We start from the raw sequence: 24,598 nt of genomic DNA, 5'->3' as shown, positions 1-24,598 counted from the left end.
CTTTTTGGAATAAGGTAATTAAACACCTTAAAAGTATTCACCAAGGAGTACCCTATATTTAGAAGTTTCTCCTTTTTTCCCCCCTCTTAGATGCCTATAAGCTTTATTTTAGGGAGAATTGTAATTAGGTTTCACTCAAGAGAATTAAATACAAAAAGGTCCCTTGAAATCATGAAATTATTTTGAAATCTCAAGAGACTTTTTTTGTAATAAATTTTATTTATTTAATCACCAAATTACCCTTCTTCTTTTTTTAAAATTTGTATTGACAATTGAAAGAGCAGTAGTTGACAACTTACGGTGCAAAGATTAACAACTATCGCGGCTGATTTGACAATCCTTGCACCATAAGTTGTAAACCACTACTCTTTCAGTTGTAATATAAATTTAAAAAAAAAGAGTAATTTGGTAATTAAACAAATAAAATTTATTACAAAAAAATCTCTTAAGACTTTAAAATAATTTCATGATTTCAAGGGATTTTTTTTGTATTTAATTTTCTTAAGTTGCACCTAATTGTAATTTTCTCTTTATTTTATAGCATCTCTACTCTAAACTTGTTATCTACCATTAAATTTAACCACTAAAAACTCAGCCAAGTCGTATAATTTAGCAGTAAAGTTTAACGCTGAATAACAATCAAAGTTTTTTTTTAATGTAAAAATAAACATGTGATACTTCTTTGTTGATACTTTCAAAGCATTTAAACACCTTATTTCCCAAAAAAAAAAACATTAAAAAAATTCTCTTATATAAAGAATAGATAATCCATATTTCTTCATCCATATAAAATGATTAAGTACTTGTTTGGCATCATAGTATATTTTACGTAAATTAAAACAAAATTAGTGTCACATACTTATTTTTATATTTCATTGATCATGATTAAGTTATTTGTAAACTATTGTAAAGGAGCCGTAATTCTCAATCACAAAGGGCTGCGGTGGATGATCTTTTTCATGCCTCTCTTTTCAAATTTATCACGCTCACCTTTCTGAGGAGGAGTAAGATCTGAATTGACTTTTTCTCTAATGGGTCATTTTCCTTAAAAACGGTGATTACGGGACCCTTTTAATTTCTATCGCCAATTAATTATATTTTGCAATATTTTGAAGTCTTCTCTTCAGACGCTGAGAGTGAGAGATTTGCTATGCTACCTTACAAAACAACTAATGCCCAGATAATTTTTTCCCTTTCGATGAAGTTTTGGATTAGTTTCTTTATGATAACGTTATCTGTTATACTAGTAAACTTTTTTTTCCATATTTAAACGTTATTTTTCTGGCCAAAAAAAATTTACTTTAATTAAAGTGCCCAATATTCAAAAGATCTGTCTTAGATTTCTACACTCACACACACATATATGATTCGAGCTTTTGATTTGTGTCAGGTTTCTTTAAACTTAACCTTTTTGTTCTTCTGTTTCGGCTAATAAGTTAAAGTTTATTTTTTGCTAGATTTAGTTTTCCTTCCAAAAGGGAAAGAAGGAAAAATTAAAATTACTTGCAATAGTCATTGAACAATTACAATTAAGGGCATATATAACAAAAATCAAGTATATCAATAATCAATAAATAGTAAAATAAATAGAATAAAGATGTCATAGTATCATATTAGTTTATGTTTATATATCAGAGTATATTAACAGCCAAAGATCTTTTAACAATGTGCTCTAAGTGGATGAAAATGGGGGTTCAGTCCGACCCATGGAATAAGAAAACAAGAGTATATTAACAATAAAAAATGGATTAGTTATAATTAGTTAGTTATATTACTTATTACTTCTGATCCTTAATACAAGAGCTAATTGACTAACTTGAGTAAATTAAGAAAATTAATTAAATTAGTTATCTGTAATAAATAGGTGTTGTCTTTTTTAAAATATCCTTACTAATTATGTGCATTGATTATAACTACTATTACTACAAGGACTACCTTAAAAAAATAGATAAATGTGTTAAATAAAATGGATTAGAATCTTAATTATATTTAGAATTAAACTGAAAGTCAAACTAACTTTTATATTAAGAATCAGAAGTAGTGTATGGCTAAAGTATATTACCGATTATTAGTATGCTTTTGTGGATAATACTTGGTTCATTGTTAATTTTAAAACTATTATGTAGAAGTCTTAGTATATTTTATTAACATAGAGTTAGCGTCTTTTTTATTAATAAGATTAATAATGCCAAAAATTAGGGGTTGAAAATGCATGTTTTAAATTTAAATGACTCAATTGAAACTTAATGTAGATTTAGAGAACCAAATGAATAACTTAACCTATTTATAAAAAGGCATATGATATCGGAATGGGAATAATTGATAAATTTTTAAAAAAATTCTGACTTTTCTTATGTTGATTAAATTTGTGTTTTGGAATCATTTATGATTATGATTCTCTGAATGAATGCTATGAGAAATTCCCATGTGCAATAAATACATGCCTATTGAAAAGTCAAAGTCAAATATACTATTTATAGTATCTAAAATCTTTATATATAAAAAAACAAATACTAACATTCAATGCTCCTAAACTAATTTTGTTTTTAATATATTTCCTGCATTTTATAACATGGCACAGGGAGAAGCTTTCTCCAAAAAGGGGAATTCAATTCTAACATATAAGGTTGGCAAAAAGAAAAATCTAACAAATCAGTGTAAGTCCCTCGCATAGATATAATGGCATTTGATAAGATGGGTATATAAAAGTAAATGCAATTACTAAGAGTGTTCCCAAACTGGCTTTGACACTCTGAAAAAATAACTTCTAACTCAAATGAAAGTTTGGATTGACCATTAGGCAGATAGGTTTATGATCGACTTCGAATTAAGGAGGTGTTTAGTTTGTTCTCGAAGCAGTTTTTAATATTTTCACACAAATCAAAATAATTTTTACCATATATTTATTTCATATATTGTAAAATTACTTTTAAAATTGTAGTTTGGTTTCCATGTAAATACTTTTTAAAAGCTAAAAACAACTTGTAGCTGCTTATAGTTTCTTCATCTTTGCTTTTTTTTTTTTTGCCTGTTTTGAGTTTTCATCCAAATAAGTTTTTGTTACAAGAACTAATTAAAATAGAAATCACATTATACTATATAACTATTATCTAAAGTCAGATTGGAAATATTACTATCACTGTTAATCCAAACACACTCCAAAACATCAGGTTTTAATGTGTTGTTAATTTCACTCATATTCATTCATTTCTCTTGCCCCAGTCTAACTTTTTTTTTTTATTTAGATTAAGGTTAGCAAAAATAACTTTTTTTATAACTTATTTTCACGAGACTAAAATTGAAGTAAAAATTAATTATTATAATTAATGTAGTATAACGTATATTTGGATGGGTTTTTATTAAAATAATTAGTTTGATATAAACTCATTTGTACGACATATTTAAAAGTTAATTTAAAAATGTTCAAATTTAAAAGTTCTAAAATTTAAATTCCAACTTAAATCAATTTTAAATCTTTCAAACAAGCATGAATTCTCTTTTGGATGGGTGCTTCTCATTTCATTCCTTAATTCCAATAAAAGTGTTCTAAAATTATGATTAAATTAAATCAAAATCTAAGAAAGCAATGTTTTAGGTGATGTTACAATAATACTCCCTTCAATTTTAAAAGTAAGACATATTTTATAATGGAAATTATATTACAAAATGTGTTTTACATAGAGTATTTAGTAATTGTAGGCTCTTTGACAAATAACCAAAATTAACTACAAGATCGATAATGTATATAACGAATGTTGACTGAAAAGATATGTTTATACTACCTCCGGTCTTTAATATAAGATCTTATTTGACTTTTATTTTGGTTCTAAATATAAGACCCCAATCCATTTTGTCTCTTATATTTATATTTTTTTCCAAAGTAATCTTTCTAACAATGATAGTTTTAGATAACAAACTTGATTAGCAAATATATTTTAAGAAAAACAACACTTATTCATTACAAATAACTAATTTAACTAAATTTTTTAATCTCTCCAAATTAGTCAACTGGATCTTATAACTAGGACCGGATATAGTAATATTTATACTAAAAGAGCCACTGTATATCATACTTCATAAATAATGTGCATAACTTTTTTTTTTTTTTAAGATTCTTTTTGACCAGGTTAACAGCAAAAAAATTCTTTAAAAAATGAAGGTAAAGGACGTTTGGGTGGTGAATTCCAGCTCATACCAACTATTGCTGGTTGGCTTTGTGTCAGGACAGTCCATTTTTGCAAATTTTAACTTTTAATGTTTTTTTTCATATTAAGATAATACGGGGACATTTTAGCCTAAGATATTAATTTTTACCAAGATACCTCCTAGGTACCTATAAATTAATTATTAATTTTCGGAATATAATATAAACTGTTGTCCTTAACAGCTATGCCTACCTGCTAATCATAATCTAATGCGCGTTACCGTGTTAGAGTTGTGACTATTTAATATTTTCTCGGTTAAATTACATAAATGTGAGTTAACTTTAATTAGAATTAAAAATCATAAATCAAATCCAATATACATACTTGTAATTATTTATATTTCTAAATTAAAATGGAATCTATATATATGTGTGTAATTTATTTTTTCACTTTTTTTATTAAAAAGACATGATTAAAAATAAGTTTATAATAAAAATTATTATTTAATTCTTATTCAAAAATAAGAGAAATAAATAAATACTAAGTGTGTATAAATATTTTCAACCAAACCAATCTTCTTCTTGTTTCTTGTCACATTTTCCAACTGCATCTGGCAAGTTGTTTATGACAAGACGACGCGCTTTCAAACTATCAAAGACCAAGATAAAATGAAAATGTTTTTGGAAATTAATTAATATTTGATGATTAAATTTAAATAAAGTCAATTGGTGATTATATTGGGAAGGATAATTTAGAATGCTAATATTATGAATTGAAGCATATCATAAATTTTAACTATGACATAATAAATTATTAAATATAAATTAATATTTTGCCGTATTATCATGTTATGTTTTCAACAATCAAAATTAAAGTCTATTAAATCTTTTTAGAATAACAAAGTTATATGGAATTAATGTTAAATGTCAAATGAACAACAAAAGCAAAAAATTGGGACAATGTAGTATATCAGAAAAGTAAGATAGATGTGATGGAATATTAAAAAAAATTATTATGTGTTTTCTGAGAATGAATATAAATTATTAAAAAGTTTCATAATAATAAGTAAATAGCAAGTTTCAATATAAAAAATGTACTTACTTATCATTAGATCTTTTTAGTGATTATATTCTTTTATTGGGATTCCTATTAGTTAGTTTTTTACATAAAAAATTATAAAATTAAGAATAATTGTATAACAAGAAAGATTCATCAAAGCGCCCGTGCAAAAAAAAAAATTGTAAACTTTAGCTCAACAGGAAAAAAATACTTAAAAGAATAATTGAATGATATATATATATATATATAAATGGATTAATGATAATTAAAATTTAGGGATATCACACTAGCATGCAATAATAGCGAGCAAGCAATAATAAGAAAAGGGTTTGGGTAGAAATCAAAATCACAATTTGAGATACAAAAGCATGGTTTGAGATAAATTATATGGATCATACCACACCACATAACTACTTTCATTTATTAAAGCATGCTTCTTTTTGTAATATATTACCTCTGTTTCTTAATATAAGAATTTGTTTGACTTTTATTTTGGTTTTAAATATTAGATCTCAATCTATTTTGTCTCTTATATTTATCTATTTTTTTTGTTCTTGTAATAATAGTAGTTGTAATTAATACACTTGATTAACAAGAATATTTTAAGAAAAACAATACCTATTTATTACAAATAACTAACTTAACTAATATTCTTAATCTATTCAAATTAGTCAACTACCTCTTATTATTTCCGGTCTTAATTATAAGACCTCATTTGTAGTTTACAGATAAGATCATATAATTAGGACCGGAGGTAGTATATTAAAGACCAAAAGTAATAGTTAAGATTTATCGTGACAAATTTGGAAAATAATGGTTATGAGCACATATTTTTTAAATTGAATATAAATTAATATATACGAAGTTCCCATGGCATTAGTTTACATATTGGCTTTGTCACAAATCAATAGCACACCAGCAATGATAAATCTTCAAAACTACGTTTATGGTTTGTTGAGCTGACCAATAAACAAATATGGCCTAGTGGGCACAATCTGCTTCCTAGTGATATTCCTTTTTTTAAATATTATTTAAATTAAATTTTAAAGAAAGAAAATATCTAATCTGCTAAGTCCATAAAGTTTATTACTTTATTAAGGTCAAGACAACTTATGTAATCTTAATTTAAACGTTGAGGCACAATGTGCTTCTTTTTTGTTTTGTTTTTTTTAATAGATGACCTTGACCCTGTAAATAATGAATTACATTAATTAATAAAATATACTTTATCATCGTAAACCTACAAGCACGGTTTCGCTTTAAAGATGAAGAATGACTCTCAGATCATTTGAGGCAGACCTTGGGCCTGGCGACCAAACTTCTTCTCTCATTCCTCGGCCTCTTAAGGCCCATGTTTATGGCCCAACCCAAATTTGCAGAGGTCTCATCATCGAGCAATCATATTAGGGAGAGCTACTACCTCTTGTCCTGTAAGACATCATTTATAGACTACAAATAAGGTCTTATAATTAGGATCGGAGTTAGAACCTTGTAATGTTTCAGATCCTTGATAGTTCAACGTTATGAAGTATCTCGCATGATGTTTGCATATGGATTTTCATTCACTGGTAATTGGCTCAAAATAATATCGATTCTTATAGATCATACCAATATAAAGGCCAAAAGTTAGAAATAGACAAGTAGCTATGAAACAGACGTTACCGACATAAATTTAGAACTCCCAAACTCGTATGAGAAATGAACACAGAAAACAAGCTGCAGAAATATCAAAACTTTATGCAGACTTTTAAAAGATGGGGATAATCAAACAACTTCATCCCCTCTCTTCTCTGCTGTGAATCCAAATTCAGTCAAACCTCCAGCACAAGAGCGTAACTTATAAAGGTCAAAATTTCTTAGGCCGGTGTAATTTTAATTCGAACCTCTTTCTGGGTTCATGGAGTCGGCCATGAGTGAGTAAGCTTGAGGTTTGTATTTTCTTCCCCAAGCAGGTTCAATCTCTGAAAGAAGTGCAATTCCATAGGGGAAGTACTCCTCCGGTCCTTATTATAAGACCCAATTTGACTTTTTATTTGGTCCTAATTATAAGACCCAATCCATTTTCTCTCTTATATTTATACATTTTTTTTCAAGATAATCCTTCTAATAATGATAGTTTTAACCAATATACTTAATTAGAAAGAATATTTTAGGAATAACAACACTTATTTATTATAAATAACCAACTTAACTTACTTCCTTAATCTCCTCAAATAAGTCAATTGGGTCTTATAATTAGGACCGGAGGAGTATCCCAGATGATAATGGTGATCATTGTACATTCCAAAGCCGAAATCAGCACCTGAATCTTTGGACCCTTGTTTTGTCACAATCCCTCCCCATTTGGGGTTAGAGAAAGCCATTGCCGTTGAAGGTTCCATCTAACCATGGTTCAATGGTTTCCTTCAAGAACTTCCTGATCGCAGGAATCACATCGAGAAATGACACTTCTTCAGCTATTAATGCCAACCTAGCTGCCCTTGCAACCAATTTCCCATAAAAATAAGATGACGTTGTTGTTATCGTGGTGGAATCTAAGCCCTTAACATCTTTTGTAGGGGTAGAAATAATTTCTTCATGGGATTCTTCTTTCACACCTCTGGTAGAATGCCAAGTCACAGAAATAGGATCGGTCTTCAACAACCATGAATCCCCAACCACACCAACAAGATCGCCATCGATGCTTCTGTACTTGAAATCATCAAGAACAGTAACACCACGTGCATTATCATTAGACAAAAGTTGAAGATGATGAGGGTGAACCAACAACAGCAGATCCCCCCACCCTTTCTTCTCCCGTTTATATTCCACACAGAACGGTTTTGTTAATGAAGCATCCCCTGAAACGGCATAACAAGGACTAAACTTGTCAAGGACCGCCTTATAATTCAAGTTTGAATCGGGCAAAACAGGGATCCTAATGATACCGGAAAGCCTATTCGAAGTAATCTCAGAAAGGGTACGACTAAAATTAATAGGAGAAGACGCCTATATAAACCGAGTCTGGCCATTGTTGAGCTTGACGGTGTACTTCGTGAGAGAGTGGTTTAAAGAGAACGAGAGGATCTCATGGACTGTTATGATCGTAAGTGCAGTACGCTGAGTCACTGCCATGGTGAGATACGGGCTTCCTCTGACGAGAAACCATCAGGGAAACTTCACTGCGTATGTCCGAACCCATCAAACTTTGGATTTAGGTTTGTAGATTACTTGGTTGAAAACCAAATCATAGTTTTAAAATTTTATAGTATATAAAGTAAATATATAAAGGATGTTGTATAGATTTATAAAAAAATACTCTTTAAAAGTACTTTTAAGTGTTTTTCAAATACCCCGTGCATCTTAGCTGGCTATTGAGTTTTTCCCAACCTATCCATTCATGAATTTTTCCAATCTTAAGATGTTGAACTTGAAATATACTCTTCTGGTCTTATTTATAAAGCATTTCTAGTATATTTTATACAAATAAAAAAAAACTTCAAACGTATTAACTTTCTATTGCAATATAATAATTTTTTAACTTTATCTATATTTAATATACACTTTTCAAAAGAAATAACTACTTATACCATAATAAATGAATAACGAAATAGTACATTCATACTAAAAATTTAATAAAGTAACTTGTAAATAGAACAAAAAAACCTTCTTTTTTTGCCTTATAAATAGGATCAGAGAAGTAGTATTTATATATGATGAAATTCAATCATTTAGATTATAGCCTTCAATGAATTTTTATTTTTATTCAAGAATACTCTTAATTTATTGTATAATAAGATTATGCTTTGATCTTATTGACAAATAATTTAAAAAAATTAATAGATTTCTCATTCATTTACTTATTAATTATTAATGTTTCATTCATTTACTTATTAATATTAAAAGTATAATTTGATTTATTTATAGTTTTATCATCATTTTTTATACAACAATTTCTAGTTTTATCATCATTGTTCTCGCTTTTAATGCAATTGTGTCCAATATTTGAAACGTTTAGAGTGTCAAATAATTCTTCGCCATTAATGTGAGTTCATTATAAATGTCCTCCTCTCTATTGATTTAAATGAATATAATAAAGTGCTTGTTTTCTTTTTTCTTTTGTTTTTTTTTGGGGGGAAAGAATTACTATCGGTTTGTCTTCATCCCTTTTTTTGGGGCCAAAAGTCTTCATCCTTCTTCAATAATCTCTTTTTTGGGCCATCATATCGGATAATCGAGAAAGTAAGCGTCAGTTTGGATTAGCGGTCGGGATCACTTTTTTTTTTTGGTTGCCGGCCGTTGTGATCTAAATGAACGTTCAGGCCCCCTGTGTATTAGTTGTTTCTAATCCATGACCTTAACCTTGTGTATGTAATGAACTGCATTAGCTAAAAATTATACTTCTTCCAATCCAATTTATAAGCTTCACATTTGACAAGAGGTGTGATTCATTTTATAAATTTTAATTTGGATTTATTTTAATATTTAAAGCATTTTATTTCAATGTCGTTCTTAATTATTTTTCTCTTATCAAATTTTCGTATACATTCTCTTTCATCCTTTTTGATCATTTATTACAAGAACATATTTAAAAATAAAAATATATTTCTAATCTATTTACTGTTTTAAACTAATTATTCGTTATTCATGAATTAGTTATTTGAAACTTATAAAAACTACTTTATTATTGATCACCAACTTTGACTCAAATTTGGATATATTTGATTTTTAAATCATGATAGTTTTAAATAATTTTAATTTTAGCAATCAATTATATATATATATCTCTCTCTCTCTCTCAAATTAGCTAATGGAAGTCTAAGGCTAAAATCTTCAAAGATAATGGCTTCGTAAGATATTCATGATGACAGCTTCAACATTCATTTGATGATCATGACACGCCAAAAAATTAGCACAAGGGTTAGTTTTCATTGATATAAGCTCGAATGTACCAATACAATCCTGCATAAGAGGGCCGCGTATTTATTTAATCTAACAGTTGAGACGATACCGACACCATGGAGCGGCATGTTAGCTGCCCTTAGGTGCAACTAGTTGCGGCTCCGATTCGGCTTGCTAATCAAGGGGGGAAAACAGTTGAAACGTTGATTCTATATGTTACTCCCTCCATTCCTTATTATAAGAGACATTTGATGTTTATGGCATGTTCCTATATATAAGAGACACTTAAAAGTTGTCTCTACTTTTCTGTGTTGATTTTCTATTTTACCCATATTTATTGTCTTCAACTCACACTCTCTCTCCTTCCCACTTATATTTCTTTTAATAATTTACCATTGTTCTCTCTCATGCTCTCTCTCCTTATTAATGAGGGTATTTTTAGAAAAAAAATTATACTTTTTACACATTAATTGTTCTTAACTAATTTTAACTGTTTTTTTTATCAACGTAATTCGGTTATTCGTCTCTTATAATAAGGAACGGAGGGAGTATATCACTATTGAAGAGGGCCCACTGCTAGTACTGCAAATCATGGGGATCACACTTTTTTCTTATCATCAATAAGCATTCTTTTATTGAAAGTAATCCTATTCGATAAATTATCGGGTGCTAAATGTGAATACTTTTTCCAGTGGAGATTTGAATCTTGATTTGTTATGTTATGAGAGATTAGTCCCTTTCACTAAATTTAACTTTTTGCCTGTGGGTATGGGGATCACCCGTTTGGTGCAGCAATTGTATTTTGTTTTCTAAACTTTGACCCAAATGTTGTTTTAAAGTATGGCTTGCAACTAATAAGGGTTGACCTAGTTGATAAAAAGTCAGTTTATAATCTATAAAGTCGTAAGTTTGAATCCCACTGCCAATATGAGGACTTTATTGGCAAGCGATCTGAAAGTATTTCTTTAAGTTTGAAGGTATGTCTTGATCTTGATGAGTCATTAGAATCTAACTCACCTAAACTTTTTTATATTAAAAAAAAAAAAGGTATGGCTTGCAAGCATGGTTCCTCTTTAAGGATGACTCATGGACCATTTGAGGCAGACCTTTGGGCCGAAGACAAAACGTTTAATATCCTTCCTTGAGCTCTTGAGGCCCATGTTCATGTTTACGTATCATTTCTTTCATCTAGCCCAAGTAGACCTCGCAGTGGCCCAATCTGAGTTAGCAAAGGCCCAGTATGGCTAATCGGCCTCTCTTGGGGGAGAAATTCTTGGGTAGTCCCAAACTACCATTTAATCTGTACGCTGACCAATAAAATCATTACATGTCAAACAATTTCATACCATCTGTCAGCTGACATGCCCCACCTCCCTCTGTAATATATTAATAATTTGTATAGAGATCCGTGTCTTTTTTTTTTTCCTCCTAACATCTTATATTCTCTCTCATACTTATTTATATGCATCTCTCTTATCCTCTCTCCTCTTTTTAACAGCTATCCCCCCTCTCTCTCTCAGGTACGCAGGCGGCAACAACAACAATAAGCCTTATCCTATTAGGTGGAATCGGCTACATGAATCACACGACGCTATCGTGTTCTGTTAACAACCCAGTTTTTAGATATATTGTTGATTAGAAGGTCTCGTTTAATGATCTCATTAAGCGTTCTCTATAAGCAGGCAGAGCAGTAAAAATTCTCTATAAGCACGTTTTATATAAATCGAGATAAAACTTTTCTTACATACTTATTTTCTATTCTTTAAATCATTATTAAAAAGTAACTTATAAACCATTTATAAATTGTTCCAAACCGCCTTCAACCTCAATGGGTACCTATACGGCTATCACAGTCCCACCTCCCTTCTCTCATACTTCTCCGCTTCTTTCACCCTTGCATTGCGAAAATTTCAGGATGATTTCTTTTTCATTTCTATAAATTTTATTTTCCTGTACATTTAATTTTAAAAAATTATAATTATCAATATATATATATCATAATTATAATTTTAATTATCTAATTTTACAAAATGTAAATTTTAAAATTAAAAATAAATTTATAAATTTGATTATTTTAAATGTTGATTAGGAGGTTTATTTTAATTTTAAAATTAAAATTTTTTAATATGGATATGCACAAATTTGGTGTAAAAATTGTGATATACATTCATATGAAAAAGTCTCTCCACCTATAAATAAGATAAAAAAATTCTTCTCTCTTTATCTTATAAACAGATAAGGTGATATTTTTTTTTTAAAAAATAAGGTGGCCAATGGAGTTTGAATCCATGACCCCTTGGCACACCAAAAAGTAATATGATCACCAAACTAGCCAAACTATTTGGAGATTGGTCGGAGCTCCATTTAAAACGGATTTTTAAACAAATTCACGTAAGTTGATGTAAAAATCTCCTCATATACTTATCTAATATTCTGTAAATCATGTTTGAAAAGCTAATTATAAGTCAATCTAAACAAGCCCTTGATCATATAATGTAAAGAAAAATATATGTAACAAAACAAATGCGAATATCCAAGTATAAATGAATAAGTAAAATTCAACAATTTAAACAAAACTTCAGTAATTTACAAATAACATAATAAAATTCACAACCCAATTACAAGTATTTAAGTGTGAATGAATAAATAAAATTCAGTAATTCATAACAAAATTATAAGTATTTGATGTTGTGAATTTTCTTATAAGTTTTCCAATGTTTATATTTCTTATGAATCACCAAATTTGGTTTGTAAATTGCCGAATTTGGATTGTAAATTATTGAATTTTACTTGTTCGTTCACACATAGATACTTGTATTTGGAGTTGTGAATTCCCTTATATTTTTTATGAATCGTCACATTTGGGTTGTAAATGCATGGATTTTTGTTGTAAATTTCTAAATTTCACTTATTTATTCACATCTAGATATTTGCATTTGGTGTTGTAAATTTCATTTTGTTATTTGTAAATTGTCAAATTTTTGTTGTAAGTTGATGAATTTTACTTGTAAATTGTCGAATTTTATTTATCCATTTACAATTAGATACTTGCATTTGTTTTGTTATATATATTTTTCTTTGCATTATATGATTAAATGATTTGGTTGGCTTGATGGTCACATTACTTCTAATGTGCCAATGGGTCATGAGTTCAAACCCCCTTGATCACATTAATTTAAACAAAAAATCCTCCTACCACTCAGGTTGTGCGGCTGCCACAGGAGCTTTGATCTCTGAAACCGGCTACCTGAACACTGGTGGCCGAAACTCCAGTAACAATTAATATTTATATTTTAAAAAAATAAAAAGGAGGGGTAGTATTGTAATTTTACTCTTAAATTTTAAATTCATTTTGGTTTAATAGGGTTGACTGAAATTTTCAAATGTTTTGAGGGTTGACCAATGTTAATTGGCTACAATGACCCTCAAATGAAATTTTCCCAACATTATAAATTATCTCACCTGATATTGGTACATGTATTTTTGTTCAACTATGTTGTCTTTCTCGCCTCACCTTTTCGAAGTTTTGGAACTTTCTTGTATGTGCCTGTGAGCTACATACGGTATTTCTGCATTTAGATAGTAGTTACTTATGGCTTAAAGTAAAATTAATCGTGGTAGCTCACGCCATTATATTTAACTCAAGGAAAGAGACAAAAGCCATAAATACACAAGCAGCTCGAAATCAGACGCTACAGACATGAATTCACAACTCCTCAGCTACAATGATCAACAAACCTATATATGAGATATGAATAATACAACACAATATTATAACCCAAAAAACTTAGACTTTATGTAAACTTCTAAAACAAGGAAATAATAAAACAACTGTCAGTGACAGTAATGACCAAACCAACAGTTCTTCGCATGACCATAGTCATCTTCACCTTCATCTTCAACTTGATCCCCTCTGCTGTGAGCCCACCATAAGAGATTGGTGTATGTGTTTCCATCATCAAATCCCTTCAAGTTTCTTATCTTCTCCAATGCTCCCTCTTTATCATAAACTCCTTCCAACGCATAAACAAACCCTTTCCAGCCTTCACCAACACCTTCTCTATTCAGAGCAGGCAAAGTCCATCCCACAAGCTCCTTCACATATCTCACATTAGAGAACAAAGCTTCAGTTATAGGCAACAATGGCAGAACCTGAATACCAAGCCTGCACTCTCTCCAATCAGGAGGAGCAAACCAGAGTCCACTGTCTCTTTTATTAGCCCAGAGAACACCCACTACTCTGTTCTCCTTTGTGAAATCTTGCTCATATAAAGTATCTTCCTCTTTTACATGCCACCACATTTGCGCTGCATGAATTTCCAGTGCTGCGAGTGTTGATCCAGTGACAAGAAGATGGGTATCACCATAAGCTAGACCCATTAATGCTGCAGAGTAGTATGCATTTACAGCTTCACTTGTGCTTTCTTGGTTTCTTCCATCTGCAAATTCGGTCAAACCTCCAGCCCACGAGTGTAACTTGTAAAGGTCAAAACATCTTAGGCGTGTGTAGTTTGAGTTTGATCTTCTTCTCAAGTTCATGAAGTCAGCCATGAGTGAGTAAGCTTGAGGTTTGTATTTTCTTCCCCAGGCAGGGTCAATCTTCGAAAGAACTGCAATTCCATAAATGAAGTATCCCAGATGGTAATGGTGATCATTATAAATCCCAAAGCCAAAATCAGCACCTGAATCTTTAGACCCTTGTTTTGTCACAATCCCTCCCCATTTGGGGTCATACAGAAAGCCATTACCATTGAAGGTTCCTTTCAACCACGGTTCAATGGTTTCCTTCAAGAACTTCCTGATCGCAGGAATCACATCGAGAAATGACACTTCTTCAGCTATTAATGCCAACCTAGCTGCTCTTGCAATCAATTTCCCATAAAAATAAGATGACGTAGTTGTTATTGAGGTGGAATCTAAGCCCTCCACATCTTTTGTAAGTGCCGAAACAATTTCTTCACAAGTTTCTTCTTTCACACCCCTGGTAGAATGCCAAGTGACAGAAATAGGATCGGTCTTCAACAACCACGAATCCCCAACCACACCAACAAGATCGCCATCGATGCTTCTGTACTTGAAATCATCAAGAACACTAACACCACACGCATTATCATTAGACAGAAGTTGAAGATGGAGAGGGTGAGCCAACAACAGCAAATCCCCCCACCCTTTCTTCTCCCATTTATATTCCACACAGAATGGTTTTGTTAATGAAGCTTCCCCTGAAACCGCATAACAAGGGCTAAACCTGTCAAGAATCGCCTCATAATTCGAGTCTGAATTGGGTAAAACAGCAATCCTAATGATACCCGAAAACCCATCTGAAGTAATCTCAGAAAGGGTGTGACTGAAGTTGATAGGAGAAGACACATATATAAACCACGTCTGGCCATTGTTAAGCTGAATGGTGTACTTGGTGAGAGAATCATTGGAAGAGAAAGAAAGGATCGCATGGATTGTTTTGATCGAAAGTGCAGTACGTTGAGTCACTGCCACAGTGAGATAGGGGCTTCCTCTGACGAGAAAGAATCGCAAATTCGAAGATGGTATGTCCAACGTGACGCTGAGATCATCATAGGAAGAGATTACATGCTTGGCATTGGAATCAGGATTGATTTTCCCGATGGTTAGATCAGCGACGAAGGTTTGGTAGATGAAAGCAGAGGTGAAGAAGCGAGTAGGGTAAGAGAGAGAAAGCGAGGAATTCGAAGATTTGATTAAGTAAGGATGAATATACTCGGCTTGGTCTCCGTTTTTCAGGACAAAGTTCTGGAAGAAGGAGTTTGTGGGAAGTGGGGTTGAGAGGTTAGGAGAGAAGAAATTGGAAGGTTCAGGGAGGACTGTGGATTGGGCTTGTGGGAATAGGAAAAGCCCACTCAGTCGTTTCTCCGTCATAGGAAATGGCGACATCAGAGGTGGCTGCAATGACCGACTGCAACGGTGGTGATTGCAATAATAGCAATGAGGATGACAGAAAAGAGAAAGATTGAAGGGGTTTTACAAATTGTTTGGTACGCTTCTTAAAGCCATCAATCCCTGCACTGCTGACTTTTCATACGAGTTTCTTCATCATTTTGCCAGCTCCACTGGGTCTAGAAATAAAAATGAAAAACTAAAATTAAAATTCGTAATCAATACCAACATGTACATTTTTCTATATTATATCGAATGTGATGCATACTTATGATTTGGTTAAAAAATGATTGCAAATCCCTAGGGACCTGAATGTGATTTGCAGAATGTGAAAAAAGACCCCCCCTACAATAGACATGCAAATCGTGCTGAAAATTTGAGTCCGAAGCTTATTATTATCCTGATTCAAACCCTCGTCCACTCTCTCAGTCTCAACTCTCGTTTAAAAAGGCACAAGCTTCTCACAACAATAAAACTCAGATCAATAATTTAGAGGTCACACAAAATCAGTTCTGTGGCACAGAATAGACAAACCTTAATCTTAATCTAATATAAACACATGCCATATTAACTACGGGCATTATACTTCTCAACCAAAGAAAGAAAGAACACTGTACATACATCTAATGGAAAAACCGTGGTAACATCAGTTTAACTACAATCTTACACTTGCCATTTTAGGAAATCACAAAGAATATGTGATGAATGGAAGTCCATTTTGCTAACATGTAAAGCATCCTCACTTGAAGCATGAAGAGTAAAGGCTTCCTGTGGAATTCGATCAAGAGTTGTCACTAGATAAACATCATTATATTCATTATTAATATACTTTCCATCATTTATGATGCTGCAATTCATAATCAAAAAGACATTAGCTTAAAAAATATAATAATGTTTAAATCAATCCGGAGCTGCTGCCAATGAGGAATCACCAGCAGCTATAGGCGAGGAATCACAGTCAAGTCAAACTATGAGGTTAACCAGATACTCCCATGTGTGTACTAAGTACACCATTTAAAACTTACTACTTCCAGTTCTTAATCTAAGATCTAATTAACTAATCAGATTTATAGATGAGCATTATTTTATATTATGAAAATTTTATCTTGTAAAAAAAAAAAAACAAAATATTCATAATCCATGTCTTAAAATTCCTTTTGTAGACTTTATAATCTCATTACTAGAAATCATATATATAGAACAAGATAGTTCAATGAACAAGAAAAACAATAATCAAATCAAGATTCCAATTAGGATGATTTGTTATCAGCTTTTATTATAGCTCCATGTATCTTAAGCATTTGCAACCACAAAATAGAACCACGTTCCAAGCACAAATGAACATGTGCAACATTATTCAGGTACTTATGAAAATCAAGATAAGGTAGTATGCACTTAAGATTTTTTGCAATCCACGACAACTCTAAACACAAATATAGAATATCACACTCAAAATAATTTAAACTAATCCAAAATGAAGAAACAAGTCAATTTCATTTTATGCTCAATGTAGCACTCTTATACAGGCATTTTAACAAATAGTTAATATGCACTAACTAAAACCAATTATAATGGATTCGCTTATGAATCTCTAACTTGGCATCCATCACTTATGAGTAGTCCTTTTCACAAACACCAAACAGATCAGTCTAAATTTCTTAGATCTCTTCCATGCACCAAATATCACATATCCGAAATGAAATTTATATTCAGCTTGAATTTCACCATTATATAAGAATTATTTTGAATGCTGTGTGTACATAAGTGTGAATGTTGGCTGTATCATAGTTTCCCCAAAAGGAAAGATTTATCGGCATGAAGGCAATATTCAGTGTTGGAGAAAAAATTATCAAGCAAGTAAATCCACAGGTTTTAATATATATACATATATATATATATATAGCAGTTATAAGTAGACAGAAAATAACAACGATATTCTTATCAGTGAGATGTCACAAGTTTACTATAGATGAAATAATCTCTAGTGGAATATTACAATCAGATATCCAAAAGTAATCATGAGCCATTGCAAAATTTCACAAGAAAATCAAATTTGATCATTGGAATCTCCCAACACTGTTATGAAGTTATAAATCTTCCAAAATTTCCTTTCTAAGCAAGGTATAGATCATAATCAACCTAAAACAGAATCTGAACTCTTCTCCACCATCAAAATACGATAAAAGTACGTATGCAAACAAGTCCAGTTCCTTTCAAACATTTCATCAAACACCTTGTGACCATTCAAGATTAAGTCATAGAACAACCACTCCAATTCAAAAACCACCAAAACATAATACACTCCCAAACATCAATAAAGTTTCTTAAGCTTTTTCTTTCCTTCGGGGAAAAAAAAAGTCAAATTTGTAACAGACAACATAGACCCTTCTTTGTCAATAAACTCCTCGGCATACCAATCTTAATTAGTAAAAGAACATGTAGCTCCTTTCTTGTCTCATAATCAGCAGCAACCACCATAAAAAGAAAGGACTCAAACTTACCCCTCTTAGAAAGAATCAATGAAGACCCAAGAAGAACGAAGCGCACATAGATCAAAGCATTCACATGCAGAAAGAAGAACGTTAAGGACATCTACCGATCGGGTTTCGGCTCTTCCAGGCTCCTGAGACTTCTTTCTGCCCCTTTCCTTTTTAACTCGAGCGCCTGACGAGGAAATGAAGTAAATCATACACGATTTTTTTTTTTAATTAAACAGAAGGGCATTATAGTAATTTTACTACATATTTTTTTTTGTATCCCATAAAAGTATTTTTAAAATTATGATTTCGATTCTATCCAAACATCCCTTCAAAAGTCAAAACTAAGCCAGTAGCCACCATCTGTTAAGAATTTACAAATGACAAAAATGATTAATATGATTTTTAATCTTTTAAATTTGTTCTTATTTTGATTTTGATCTGTTGAATTTTAAATTATACTACTAAGTTTTGATCCTTCAGAGAGCAAAATAGTTCAAATTTTTATTGAATTATATGAATTAATGTTTTAAATAAAAAGAAATTGAGTGACAAATCTTATGATTTGAAATTTGATAGACTAAAACCAAAATAATAACAAACTTGAGGGATTAAAAATTGCATTACCTCTAATAAAAATATATCACCCCAAGTCTTTAATGTAAAAGCTAATTGATTAAGTTGAGTACATTAAAAAAATTAGTTATTTATAATAAATATGTTTTATTTTTTCGAAAATATTTTTGCTAATTATGTGTATTAGCTAGAATTACTATTCGATAAAATCTTTAACATATACAATTACTACACTCTACAAGAATTGTCATGGAAAAAAATGAATAAATATAAGAGATAAAATAGATTGTAGTGTTATATTTAGAATCAAATTAAATGTCAAATTAGTTTTTATATTGAGTGTTGAGAGCAATATTAACTAACTATTCCATTTTATATTTTCAAGGTTAAAGAGGGGTGGGGCCTTGGCTTAGCTAGCTCGAGGGCGTTTCGTGTGGAAGTAGAGAGATGAATTGAATTGAGGTGGAAGGGAACGAAGCAAATGAAGCGAAAGGAAGTTTGAGGATAATAAGGAAGTGAGGGAAGGTGGGGATGGCATGATCAAGTTTCCTACACGATTAATTCTAAACGTAACCTTCGAGTCATGCAACTCCAGCAAATTCAGGGGACCTTAACCATTAAGACACTTGTAACTCCGTATTCCAAGTTAAGCAACTTATATTTTTTCCCTCCCTCTATGGTTTTTTTTTCCCTCCAAAAACTTTTCCATTTTTTATCCGAATCATCTACAACTATGTGTTATATATTTGTAATTATGTATAAATATTTTTCGTTTTTGTACAAAGTAAAGATATGTTATGCAACGTTCAATTCTTAATATAAGATTTTATTTGACTTTTATTTTGGTTTTAAATATACGATCTCAATCCACTTTGTCTTTTATATTTATGTATTTTTTTCAAAATAATCCTTCTAACAATAATAGTTCTAATCAATATACTTGATTAGTAAGGATATTTTAGAAAAGATAACATTTATTTATTACAAATAACTAACTTAGTTTCTTTCTTTAATCTCTTCAAATTAGTCAACTAGCTCTTATAATTAGGATCGGAGGTAGTACATAGCTAAAAAAGTATTACACTCGCTGAAGATATACTGAAAATAAATTTTTAGTTACCTATGAGTAATAAATTTTATAATGAAAATTTTTTCGACATTTTTCCTTTCTTTTTTATGAATAGGGAGTATATTTGTTAGAGCCAAGAGTATACTCTAGCTAGCCAAGTAAGACTGTTCCAAACACAAAAATTAGAAATCAAATTCCCTTACCTACTTGACATCTTGTTTGACTCAATCAACCGTGGAGGGAGAGTTTTGATTTTAAAAAAAATAACTAATATTATTACAGTTTGATTGAATATTAATTTTCGTCCTTGTAATTTTAAAATTTGGTTACTCTTATCTTGATAGTTTTATAAGGATTTGTTTGAATTTAAAGATATTAATTTTTAGTTAATGCCATGACTGAAACTAAAATTAGTTAAAAGTACATGAACTATTAATCAAAGTTCATTAAAAGTATACAGATTAGACGAGTTTTGGTTTTAATTCCTGTACTTCTAACGAATTATGGTTTTGGCTAATTTATTGAATGGAGTTTATTTAAATCAAATTTTTATGAAATTATAGAAATTAAAATCAAAATTTGTAATGACTAACAATAATATTAACCTCTTAAAAAAAGGGAATTAGTTTTTTTAATTAATTTTATCTATTCTTTCTTCTTGTGCACGTATTATTTTTATTAAAAAATTTCAATCTCATTCACTTATTTTTAAAAAATTGAACCCTATTAAAGTCCTTTTCCCCCCTTCCTCATCAACCAAACAAGAGATTATGGACAAAAGTCCTTACTATTTACTGCAATTCAGCGGACTTGAAAGTTGTATTTCATTTGTAAGAATATTCAGAGTTTTATTTTTTTCATATGATTATCTAGTATTAATATACATTAGCGTGTTAAATTTTAGTGTTACCAAGTCTGATTAGATCTCTAACATTATTTTTTTTAACGCAAAACTCGAGCTTTTAAGTTTAATTTCGAGGCATTCATTTTTTTAAAACTGAATCAAACAATTTTGGGATTATTTTTTTTGTTACCACAAGTCCACACCTTATGTATCTATCGTATCTTCCACCGAAAGTTGAAACTCGCAAAATCATTGCTTAAAAAAATTATTAAAAAAAAAGTTTGATGTCATTTGATTTACAAAATCCAGAGAAATCAAATAATGGTTGTTAGGCTTTTTTTTTTAATATTAAACTATATTATCCTGCTTGTGCCAACAGCAATTATATTACATTTAATTTATCAATAAAGCACGGCAAAAAATAATCTATCACGAAAGAAAGAATATAACACAAAAGTTTCATAAATGAATTCTCTCTATCCCCCGCTTTCTTTGACTGGTAGATATTTATAAGCAACCATGTGAACTAAAATAATTATCTTGAAATGTATATTAGATATTAGGTAAAACTAACCATTCAATTTCTATAAGTGTGTAACTTTTTTTTTTAGAATGTTTAATTATTTAAGAACTAATTTTTGATCAAGGCAAACGTATAAGAATTAGATGATTAATTTTCCTTATAATTACATTAATAAAAAATAATCATATTGGGGAGAACTATTCTTGTCCAAACTTTACAATGCCCGGATATTAGATCCTATATACTTTCCTGATCCTAAATATAAAACCCTTATACCGGAAGAGTAGTTAAAAAGTGAACATTATAAAGTTTCTCACGTGACGTTGATACATATATTTTTGTTCAACTATATTGTCTTTTTCGGTCATCTCTTGCAAGTTTCAGAACTCGTTTTGGGTGTGTGCGTATCCTATCCACTGCAGGTGATACATATGGTTACTTATCACTAATAATGCGCTTAAAGTAATATTAACTGATTACGGTGGATCAGACCATTTAAATTAAAATTAAGGGGAGAGCTACAGAAATACACAAGTAGCATGAAAACAAACGTCCCTGAAATGAATTTTGAGCTCCTCAATAACTACAATGATCAACAAACATGGATATGAGATAATAATAATTTAGTATTATGAGTGTAATCCCAGAAGCTTTGAAACTTTATGTAAATCATTTAAAGATGGGAATAATCAAACGACTCTCAATGACAGTAATGACCAAACCAGCAGTTCTTCACATGACCATAATAATCTTCATCTTCAACTTGATCCCCTCTGCTGTGAATCCACCATAAGAGATTGGTGTATGTGTTTCCATCATCAAATCCCTTCAAGTTTCTTATCTTCTCCAATGCTCCCTCTTTATCATAAACTCCTTCCAACGCATAAACAAACCCTTTCCAGCCTTCACCAACACCTTCTCTATTCAGAGCAGGCAAAGTCCATCCCACAAGCTCCTTCACATATCTCACATTAGAGAACAAAGCTTCAGTTATAGGCAACAATGGCAGAACCTGAATACCAAGCCTGCACTCTCTCCATTCAGGAGGAGCAAACCAGAGTCCACTGTCTCTTTTATTAGCCCAGAGAACACCCACTACTCTGTTCTCCTTTGTGAAATCTTGCTCATATAAAGTATCTCCCTCTTTTACATGCCACCACATTTGAGCTGCATGAATTTCCAGTGCTGCGAGTGTTGATCCAGTGGCAACAAGATGGGTATCACCATAAGCTAGACCCATTAATGCTGCTGAGTAGTACGCATTCACAGCTTCACTTGTGCTTTCTTGGTTTCTTCCATCTGCAAATTCGGTCAAACCTCCAGCCCACGAGTGTAACTTGTAAAGGTCAAAACATCTTAGGCGTGTGTAGTTTGAGTTTGATCTTCTTCCCAGGTTCATGAAGTCAGCCATGAGTGAGTAAGCTTGAGGTTTGTATTTTCTTCCCCAAGCAGGGTCAATCTTGGAAAGAACTGCAATTCCATAAAGGAAGTACCCCAGATGGTAATGGTGATCATTGTATATCCCGAATCCGAAATCAGCACCTGAATCTTTAGACCCTTGTTTTGTCACAATCCCTCCCCATTTGGGGTCATACAGAAAGCCATTACCATTGAAGGTTCCTTCCAACCATGGTTCAATGGTTTCCTTCAAGAACTTCCTGATCGCAGGAATCACATCGAGAAATGACACTTCTTCAGCTATTAATGCCAACCTAGCTGCTCTTGCCACCAATTTCCCATAAAAATAAGATGAAGTTGTTGTTATTGAGGTGGAATCTAAGCCCTCTACATCTTTTGTAAGTGCCGAAACAATTTCTTCATAGGATTCTTCTTTCACACCTCTGGTAGAATGCCAAGTCACAGAAATAGGATCGGTCTTCAACAACCATGAATCCCCAACCACACCAACAAGATCGCCATCGATGCTTCTGTACTTGAAATCATCAAGAACAGTAACACCACGTGCATTATCATTAGACAAAAGTTGAAGATGATGAGGGTGAGCCAACAACAGCAGATCCCCCCACCCTTTCTTCTCCCATTTATATTCGACACAGAATGGTTTTGTTAATGAAGCATCCCCTGAAACCGCATAACAAGGACTAAACCTGTCAAGAATCACCTCATAATTCGGGTTTGCATCAGGCAAAACAGCGATCCTAATGATGCCCGAAAACCCGTCCGATGTAATCTCCGAAAGGGTATGACTGAAATTGATAGGAGAAGACGCATATATGAACCACGTCTGGCCATTGTTGAGCTGAACTGTGTACTTGGTGAGAGAATCATTAGAAGAGAAAGAGAGGATCGCATGGATTGTTTTGATCGAAAGTGCAGTACGCTGAGACACTGCAACCGTGAGATAGGGGCTTCCTCTGACAAGAAAGAATCGCAAATTCGAGGATGGTATGTCCAACGTGACGCTGAGATCATTATAGGAAGAGATTACATGCTTGGCATTGGAATCAGGATTGACTTTGCCGACGGTCAGATCGGCGACGAAGGTTTGGTAGATGAAAGCAGAGGTGGAGAATCGAGAAGGATAAGAGAGAGAAACGGTGGAGTTTGAAGATTTGATCAAGTAAGGGTGAACGTACTCAGCTTGGTCTCCATTTTTCAGGACGAAATTTTGGAAGAAGGAGTTTGTGGGGAGTGGGGTGGAGAGCAGGTTGGGAGAGAAGAAATTGGAAGGTTCAGGGAGGACTGTGGATTGGGCTTGTGGGAAAAGGAAAGGCCCACTCAGTCGCGTCTGAGTCATTGGAAATGGCAACACCAGAGGAGGCGGAGGAGGAGGTTGCAGCGGCGCCGGCGACAATGGTGTTGGCAATGGCAACAATGAGGATGAAGGAGAAGACAGAGGTTGATGGGGTTTTATAGATTGTCTGGTACGCTTCTTGAAGCCATCACCAAATGCATTGTTGACTTTTCGTTTGAGTTTCTTCAGCATTTTACCAGCTCCACTGAGGTTTCAAAATAAAAATAAATAAATAAAAAGAATAATCAACATCAAACTCTACATTTTCTATGTTACATAGAATGATATACATATATATATATATATATATATATGGTTTGATATAAAAAAGACGTATGCTTATTATAAAAATGAAA

General features: G+C 31.8%; 2 protein-coding genes and 1 pseudogene across 2 annotated transcripts; all 3 read right to left on the bottom strand.

Moving 5' to 3' along the window:
* Positions 1 to 6,968: 6,968 nt before the first annotated feature.
* On the bottom strand, positions 6,969 to 10,213 carry LOC114734581 (putative endo-1,3(4)-beta-glucanase 2; annotated as a pseudogene).
* Positions 10,214 to 13,735: 3,522 nt separating this feature from the next.
* LOC114734578 (probable endo-1,3(4)-beta-glucanase ARB_01444) lies at positions 13,736 to 16,177 on the bottom strand. Its single transcript, XM_028922197.1, has one exon. It carries the CDS (start codon positions 15,993 to 15,995, stop codon positions 13,920 to 13,922), a length of 2,076 nt encoding a protein of 691 aa, XP_028778030.1. The 5' UTR covers positions 15,996 to 16,177; the 3' UTR covers positions 13,736 to 13,919.
* Positions 16,178 to 22,029: 5,852 nt separating this feature from the next.
* LOC114734574 (probable endo-1,3(4)-beta-glucanase ARB_01444) lies at positions 22,030 to 24,348 on the bottom strand. The gene has a single exon (XM_028922191.1). It carries the CDS (start codon positions 24,243 to 24,245, stop codon positions 22,188 to 22,190), a length of 2,058 nt encoding a protein of 685 aa, XP_028778024.1. The 5' UTR covers positions 24,246 to 24,348; the 3' UTR covers positions 22,030 to 22,187.
* Between the last annotated feature and the right edge of the window lie 250 nt (positions 24,349 to 24,598).

This window comes from Neltuma alba, unplaced genomic scaffold (assembly GCF_004799145.2).
Source record: "Neltuma alba isolate B1F8T4 unplaced genomic scaffold, ASM479914v2 tig00013118_pilon, whole genome shotgun sequence".
NCBI lineage: Eukaryota > Viridiplantae > Streptophyta > Magnoliopsida > Fabales > Fabaceae > Neltuma > Neltuma alba.
Note: the sequence above shows the minus strand (reverse complement) of the source record. Positions and strands in the feature narration are given on the sequence as shown.

Coding starts and splice junctions, on each gene's coding strand:
- LOC114734578 (XM_028922197.1), bottom strand. CDS start 15,995: ATGTCGCCATTTCCTATGACGGAGAAACGACTGAGTGGGCTTTTCCTA.
- LOC114734574 (XM_028922191.1), bottom strand. CDS start 24,245: ATGACTCAGACGCGACTGAGTGGGCCTTTCCTTTTCCCACAAGCCCAA.